The following is an 8,970-nucleotide window of genomic DNA, read 5'->3' as shown; positions in this document are numbered from 1 at the left end:
CAAATATGGACTTCCACAAGAAGTTCTTGGTCGAATTCAGTTTTGCCCAAAGCTCATTGGTAACATCTGCAATCGGTGCATGGACCCGAATATTGTGGTTCGGGTCTACTCTTCACTAGTAACTATTGACAATATTTCCATCATGTATTTTTCTATTGCAGGTCAAAACAAATGACACTAAAGCCAAGACGGTTCACATGTGCAAATTGTTTTACTAGAATAAAAGCAAGAATAGAAGAAGTTTAAGGGGTGGTGTGACATATTTGTCCAATCACAACAAGTGTTATAGGCAGATCCGATCATGAGCAGGTGGGTCTGTTGTATCCCCAGATGAATAGAGCAGCTGCCGCACATGCTCCCTGCTGCCCATTGTTCTGCTCTATCATTATGACACTAATGGAGATATCTGAGTCCAGTAGTCGACCACTTCTGTCGGTGTCATAGACTGTGAATGGAGCCACATGGGCCACCTGCCACCTCAATCATTTGGGGTGCAACTGAGTCCTGTTCTTATGAGCAGTGGGGGTCCCAACACTGGGACTTTGACCTATCAGCAACTTATCACCTTAACTGTGAATAGAGGACAGCGTGTAGTGACTGGACTTCAAGGCCAGAGTGGTGGAACATGAAGAACGTAAAAACTGATGAGAGAGAAAGACAACCTGATAATTTAGTGACATTTAGAGAACTAGAGCACAGGATGGTGTGAGATATAGAAAACCTACAGAAAGGATTGTGAGAGATAGATAGCCTGAAGATGAAGTGATGTGATACTGTATGGAAGATACTTGAGGAACAGTGTTGTGGAGGAAGTATTTTTATACATAGAAGACTTGAGTAAGGGGCGACCATTTATAGTCATCACCAGGTTCTAAAGGGAAGGGATCGGTAATATTGTAAGCATTCCGTTTGGATAAGATCTCAACACGTAACACAGTTTTCCTTTCTATGAAGAGTTGGAGTACCAGGTAAGGTGGAAGAAGAAGTACTTCTTCGTTTAGACAGAAGACCATTCGCTTCCTTAGCCATGACTGGACTCAACACCTCGAGCATATGGCTGGTTCTCCTCTGTAAGTCTTCTACATTTATTACGGTATTAAATATTACAGTATTTATCAGCCGATTCGGAGGGGTCCAACTACTTGGAGACCACCACTAAACTGCTGTCTACAGTAGGACTGTGTGACTAAGTGTCTGTAGTCATATGGAGAATAATAATCTAAATCTTTCCCAAATGCAAGGACAGAATGTTTCTCGGAACTGGAGTTTTTTTAAATATTTTTTTCTCAGTTTACGCAGCTCAGAGCCACTGAATGGACCAGGGACTGGAGGAAAGGCGGAGGTGAGGGGTTAACCATCTGTAATTGGGAGGCCTGATTTTTTTATCGTGAATATATTATATTTTAATATTTTTATGCCAAGGTGGCCAAGTCTTTTAAAGTGTGCAGGAACTGGGAATTATGATCAGTGTAAGAACTCTGTAGTCATATAGATAGACAGGTAGAGAGATGGAAGACAAGCGCAAACAAGACTCAAGTGCAATAGTAAACCAGGTGATCGTAGTCTACAGGACTACGGTCCTGTAGAATGACTCTCACCTTATGTGGTAGAAGCATAAGCATATCGGACTGTATTCTGTCCTGAGTGATGAACACGGATGAAGCTAGCCACAAGATGACAGCCGCCGGCCCAGAAGGGAGGACTTCCGGAAATATGTATCTCACACATTTAGGATTCTCGTACGTTTCAGTGCTGCGTCCAACAAAGTAGCCATTTGCTTTCATCCGGTAAATTAATAATTTATTGTTATTATATGTTATTATAATTTATTGTTATTATTTTTAACGTGTTTCGGCTCCGATTGGGAGCCTTCATCAGGAGAAAATTCACCTGAGGAAGGCTTCCGTCCGGAGCCAAAACCCATTAAATTATTCATTTACCAGATGAACGCAACTACTTTGCCAGATACAGCACTGCAACGCAGAAGAATCCTACACGTGTGTGATACATACAAGCCTTTTAAAGTGTAACTATTGTTTTATATCATCTTTTAATATTGTTTGTTTTCCAGAAATCACTTCAGATTCCCCTATCTTGGGCTCTATAGCGCCTTGAACCATTCTACCATTTTAATAATGAGAATCTTATCTTTTAGGGCCCATCAGGCTTGTGGTTCTGTGTACTACAGAATCATAAAAGTGAGCTGTAGATAAAAATCCAAATCCAAGAACTTCTTATATCGAGTTCTGTAGTACTTTAAAACCATGGGAACAAGGATTATCAATAATTTGGTACATTTATAATAGACACTCTCCCCCCACCTTCATAGTGATATATGGTGCACGGCGCCGTATTCTGGGGAAAGATAGGACATGTCCTATAAATCTCCCGGCTACGGAACCCCATGTGTGCTGCACTGTACTGCTCCCGTACAGCACCATGCGCCCTTTGCCATCTGTGGGGGACTTATATACGGCGTATGTACGTCAGCCATATATATACACTCAACGGACACTTTATTAGGTACACCATGCTAGTAACGTGTTGGACCCCCTTTTGCAGATTTGTCGGCTGCACATCCATGATGCGAATCTGCCGTTCCACCACATCCCAAAGATGCTCTATTGGATTGAGATCTGGTGACTGTGGAGGCCATTTGAGTACAGTGAACTCATTGTCATGTTCAAGAAACCAGTCTGAGATGCTTCCAGCTTTATGACATGGCGCATTATCCTGCTGAAAGTAGCCATCAGATGTTACAGGGTACATTGTGCTCATAAAGGGATGGACATGGTCAGCAACAATACTCAGGTAGGCTGTGGCGTTGTACCAAGGGGCCCAAAGAGTGCCAAGAAAATATTCCCCACACCATGACACCACCACCACCAGCCTGAACCGTTGATACAAGGCAGGATGGATCCATGCTTTCATGTTGTTGACGCCAAATTCTGATCCTACCATCCGAATGTCGCAGCAGAAATCGAGACTCATCAGACCATGCAACGTTTTTCCAATCTTCTACTGTCCAATTTCGATGAGCTTGTGCACATTGTAGCCTCAGTTTCCTGTTCTTAGCTGAAAGGAGTGGCACCCGGTGTGGTCTTCTGCTGCTGTAGCCCATCTGCCTCAAAGTTCGACGTACTGTGCGTTCAGAGATGCTCTTCTGCCTACCTTGGTTGTAACGGGTGGCGATTTGAGTCACTGTTGCCTTTCTATCAGCTCGAACCAGTCTGCCCATTCTCCTCTGACCTCTGGCATCAACAAGGCATTTCCGCCCACAGAACCGCCGCTCACTGGATGTTTTTTCTTTTTCGGACCATTCTCTGTAAACCCTAGAGATGGTTGTGCGTGAAAATCCCAGTAGATCAGCAGTTTCTGAAATACTCAGACAAACCCTTCTGGCACCAACAACCATGCCACGTTCAAAGGCACTCAAATCACCTTTCTTTCGCATACTGATGCTCGGTTTGAACTGCAGGAGATTGTCTTGACCATGTCTACATGCCTAAATGCACTGAGTTGCCGCCATGTGATTGGCTGATTAGAAATTAAGTGTTAACGAGCAGTTGGACCGGTGTACCTAATAAAGTGGCCGGTGAGTGTATGTTCCCCATAGAGCCATGTGAATATAGTCTTAGATATGTGTAAGGGCTTGTGACAAGGTCATTTTAAGCCTTTGACAGTTTTTTTCTCAAAACGTAGATTTTTAGAAATAACAAATAACTAATACTTGATTTGACCAAGAAAACAATTCTGTATAAATCCCTCATTATAACATCCTGTTATATCTTCTCTCCTGCAGTGCTCAGTGTGCAAAACTTTGGTGAGTATTTCATTTTACACCAATGCTAGGGGACAGATGATAGGCTTAATTTTTTAAATTTTACATCACTATTTCGTGGTACTAGAACATCTGGAATTAGTATGGATGAGGATGGGCTGATGAGTGTGATTTTGTTCTTAGGTTTTATTCTGTACTAACTGGTCTGGACACTGCCTTACTCCTTCCTGACTGTCTTAATTGAATTTCGGTCATAAGATAAGAGTTGTCCTTATGGAGAGTTTGCCAGTTAAAGCCGTGTGGAGACTTAAAGGACATCTACCACCAGGATGAAAGACTGATGGGCTCCAGTCTCTGTTAACACCTATGGCTCATTTGCATACAGTCCTTCTTCCTGGTGGTAGATTCTCTTTAAAGCCATAGATTCTCCACTAGGGAGTTCTGGCAAGTATGCAAATAAGTTTTCCAAGGTGTTAAATGGAAAACAATGCCTAACACCTTGGAAAACGTATTTGCATATTTCCCAGAAATTCCCTAGTGGAGCATCTCTGGCTTTATGTTTTCAGACGCCTATAGGGCGGCCTTAACTGCCAAACTCTCTCCATGAGGAGAACTCTTACTCACTGACCATAGTTAATAGCCTCTCACACAATCAAACTAGTTCCCTACGCTGTACTGAGAAGACCCAGTGAGTGGAGTGGAGTGGAGTGGAGTGCAGTGATCACAAAATGCTGATGTGATGCTTTCGGTAAATCATAACATAAAAAATAAGTAAATATTTGTATTCACTTCATTTTTTCTCCTCCAGGGGGCGTTATTTCAGCAATAATAAAAGGGATAAGTGATTTGGTGGAAGGAGATCCTTTGTTGCTTACGTGTGACACAAGTCTTCACGAAAAAAGACAGAAGATGGTGCTGCAGTACGCCTTCTACAGGAATGGACTAGAGATTCAGAGCTTCAGTTCATTCAAAATATATCACATTCGATCGGTTTATCAAGAGAATTCTGGGAATTACACTTGTGAAATAAGAAATAAAGATGGCAGTGATCTAAAGATGAGCGGAAACTTTTCTGTCACTATAGCAGGTGAGAAGAAGTCAGTAAAGGGACATGCTCCATCTTTGGTGGTATAGACTATCAACTTATGCAGAAGGCCGTGTTATCCCATGAAAAGTAATGCGGTCATATGGTAGGTGCTGGGAAAATGGCTAACACGTGGCAGTAAAACACATTTGTGTAAATGGGGCCTTTAGAAGAGAAAGATTAAGGGGAGGAGACTTTGAGGCAAGTCCTATGACTACTATCCATTTTAGAGCATTCTTGTTAATTTGGTGTCAGAAGTCGGTGGTCAAAGTTGGGTTCCACAGTCAAGGTCTGATTTAGACATCAAGAGACCAAGTTGAAAGTCAAAGGTAGCAAACTGTTATGGACCAATGTATTCCTTAAACTGAAGGTTAATCTTAGAGATGGTTTGGTCCAATGAGTTTATAAAAAAAAAAAGAATATGTCAGGTTCCAGGGGTAGTGAACTGACTGGACCAACGTGGACGATGACGTAAGCCAACATCTGGGACCGGAGTCTAAGTGGCACCCGGTCTTCATAAGAGCCCGCCTCAAAGCAGGTTGGATTTGCTGCGGGGTAGCACCACCAGGTCATTCCACAGATGCGACTTTATCCACGGTGGCAGCCAAGGCGAGGTACAGAAAGAAAACGCAGGTTCGTGGTCGGGGACAGGCATGAGGTCAAGACCGGCAGCAAAGGTTCAGGGTCAGAGGCAGAGTAGAAGGTCCGGAGTGGCAGTGGAGGAGCAGAAACGGGAACAGGTCCGGGGTCACAACGGGTAGTTAATACATGAGCGCAGGGCAACAATACAAGCTTTTTCCAAGGCATATAGCACAAAGATCTGGCAGGGTGCGCAGGAAGAGGCAGGCTTAAATGGTCTTCTGGGAAATGGCCAGCACCAATTAACGGCGCAATAGCCCTTTAAATTTCCTTTAGCTGATATGCGTCACGGGAACACTCGTGACAGAATATAGAAGACCTTAATAGGGATCTTAGAGAGAGAACATTAAAATACAATTCTTAGGTTGTGGTAAAATGATAATATATCATCTCCTGCTGGGGATGCAAGTAGTGCAATTACATAAATGGGCTGCCTATGTTTCAGAGAAGGCATCACACAGCTGCTTAGATTCTAGGAGAATCCGCAGCAGGTGGTGACAGAGGGTTCAACCTTTCCTTAACCAACCACATGTCATTCTTGTCTCTCTAGAACTCTTCTCTTTCCCATTATTACAAGTATCCCGAGATCCGGTGGTAGAGGGTCAGGACATCACTCTGACCTGTAACACAAGTCTGAAGAACAAGAATGTGGAATTTCTGTTGACTTTCTACAGAGAGAAAGAGGAACTTCAAAAGAGTGCATGCAATAAATATGAAATTTCATCAGCTGACCTTCAAGATTCTGGAAAGTATTACTGTCTGGCGAAAGCCCGAGGAGTGGGCAAGTGGAGTCCTGCCACACCTGTCCATGTTGAAGGTGAGAAAAATTTTATAAACTTATTATGGAGCTGCAAAATGTCAAGGTGAAAATGTCCCCTAGCGATTGTAAAGCTTATAACAGAGGTCAATATAATTTTTTTTGTTTAAGCGGGGGCGGGATTCACCAACGTAGTCACTTCCTGTATGACATTGTGTCACTGGTTTATTACAATTCTTAAAAACTATGAATGTTTTGAAAATACGCCCCTGTCTTGGGTTCTATCGCACCTAGAACCATTTTAATGATGTCAATCTCGTGTTTCAGATCCCATCAGGCTTGTGGTTCTGTGGACTACACAATATGCAAATAATTTTGGTATAGGAAGGTACAAGGAAAATAACATGTCTTTTTCTACCTTGTCAGACATTCCCTTTGGGGTCAGGTTGAATTCTGCAATGGAAGGCGCAGTGGGAAAAGTGGCAAAATGATCTGTGGACTGTAAAGTCCAGTAACTGCGCTGCTACTGTATAAGACTGACATTACTACACACATTATTATTTGTGGTACAGTCTGCTCACAATATGCATTGAGTGCAGATAACTAAGATATATTATGAAATGCAGTGTGGTCCAATCTGCCTTCTATCTGTACCTTAAAATGGGTGGTTTCAGATGGCCTTGTGATCGCTTGGATGAATCGCGGGGGAGCACAGGGCTGGGAGGAGGAGGGGTGAGAGCTCATATCCCCTCTTACCTCCTTAGACAGACAAGTGGCTGTCTGACTCAGTCACACTGCGGTAACAAACTGTGTGCTCACCGTACCATGAACGAGAGCATTAGACTTCTATTGTGGCCCTGATCGGGCACATTAAAGTGTCCTTCTAATAGTCAAACAGTTTATTAAAATAGTGGTTTCATTGAGATGCCATTGGCTGCAGAAGCCTCTGACACAGGAAGGGCACCAAAATTGCCTATCCAATAGGATTTTGGCATCATTCTCTGGTTGGGAATAAGAAGTAGGACTTCCTTGACTAAAAATGGATGTGGACACATGACCTGGAGATGACTGAGATCTGGGCCTAGGGAAAAACCATACACTCCTAGCTTAACCACCCACCATTTATTTCTGTCCAGAAGTAGACTTGCCCTTCCTGCCTGTCCAGGGTGCTCCCGCGACCCAAGTCTCAGGTCGCAGGCTCACCCGTGATGCTTGGTGAGCCCCATACCCTCCGCCCTGTCTCACCTCTCCTTGTTCCGGATTCCAGTCCATCGGCTTTGTGCGTGCGTTCCCGTCTCCTCGGGTGTGCGCTCCGGCTTCAGGCGATTTAGAGGGACAGCACACCGCTAATTGGTGCTGTCCCTTTTCAGGAAATGGATAAAGTCCGGCAACTCCCAGCATTCCCTGCCCAGCCTTTGTACTTATGCCTATGAGAAAGCTGTTTCCTGTGCTTCGAGCTATTGATCGGATTTCCCGTTGTGACCCTGGACCTGTTATTGACTTCACTCTTCTGCTGCCAGCCCCGACCTCTTGCTTCGTCCCTGACCTTGAACCACTGCCGCCTGCCTGGACCATCTGCCTGTCAGGACTATGAGATTGCCTGTTGATTCTGTACCTCGACCCTGGCTGCCACCCCGGACACGTTGCGCCTATGGAATGACCTGGTGGTACCACGCCGCAACAAGACCAACCTGCTTTGCGGCGGGCTCTGGTGAAGACCGGGTGCCACTTAGATTCCGTTCCCAGGTGTTGGCTTGTGTCATCGTCCGTGGTGGTCCAGGGGGTTCACTGACCCCAAGCCTTGACACTGCTTGCCTTTATAAGGCCTCTAACTCCACCCCCAATTGAAAAAACCTCCGTTGCATTCTCCTCCACCCAAAGTATATAGCTCCCTCCCAGCTCAGCCAGTCATTCCTGCTCTCTGCCCACCTGTAGCAGGCTCCCCGCTCACAGTAGTCACAATAGTTTAAAAATAGTCTAAAAATGTCTCTAAAAATAAGTTCCTCTTTTCTTAACCAACTACATGGTCTTTTTGTCCCTCTAGAACTCTTCTCTTTCCCATCATTACAAGTATCCCGAGACCTGGTGGTTGAGGGTCAGGACATCACCCTGACCTGTAACACAAGTCTAAGTCTGAAGAACAAGAATGTGGAACTTCAGTTTATTTTCTACAGAGAAAAAGAGAAACTTCAGGAAAGTCCATCCAATAAATATAACATTTCATCAGCAAAGCCTCACGATTCGGGGAAGTATTTCTGTCTGGTGAACGCCAGCAGAGTGAGCAAGTGGAGTCCTGCCACCCCTGTCCATATTGAAGGTGAGCAAAATTATGATAAACCTAACGTGGAGCCGAAAAATACAGGAGGTCACACTTCTAAAGTAAAGCTAAATTTATCCATCTTAGGCACAGATTGGTGTTGATTTATTATCTTTTGCTTAAGCAGGGGCGGGACTCACCAACATGGTCATATCCTGTATGACATTGTGTCACTGGTTTATTACAATTCTTAAAAACTGGAGGTAAAAGCATAAAAACTCTAAAAATATTGCAGAATATGTGCTCGTAAGACAATTACAGAAATGTCAAAAAATAGATGTAAAAGGCATAAAAAATTGATCAGAAATAAACAAGGAAAATAGAGGAACAACTAACATTATCATTTGATTAGCTCCATGAAAACTATGAATTAAACTTCAATATGTTCTCTT

At 43.7% G+C, this 8,970-nt stretch overlaps 1 protein-coding gene across 1 annotated transcript in view; it reads left to right on the top strand.

Annotated features, from left to right (window-relative positions):
• Positions 1–4,690: 4,690 nt before the first annotated feature.
• LOC140069988 (hemicentin-1-like) overlaps positions 4,691–8,970 on the top strand; it is an 85,409-nt gene continuing 81,129 nt past the window's right edge. The window contains exons 1-3 of the mRNA XM_072116321.1: positions 4,691–4,868; positions 6,055–6,321; positions 8,306–8,578. Coding sequence (XP_071972422.1) covers positions 4,691–4,868; positions 6,055–6,321; positions 8,306–8,578 — 718 coding nt within the window. The remainder of the gene's footprint in view (positions 4,869–6,054; positions 6,322–8,305; positions 8,579–8,970) is intronic.

This window comes from Engystomops pustulosus, chromosome 7, assembly GCF_040894005.1.
Source record: "Engystomops pustulosus chromosome 7, aEngPut4.maternal, whole genome shotgun sequence".
Classification (NCBI taxonomy): Eukaryota; Metazoa; Chordata; class Amphibia; order Anura; family Leptodactylidae; genus Engystomops; species Engystomops pustulosus.
This window is presented reverse-complemented; position numbering and strand designations above follow the sequence as displayed.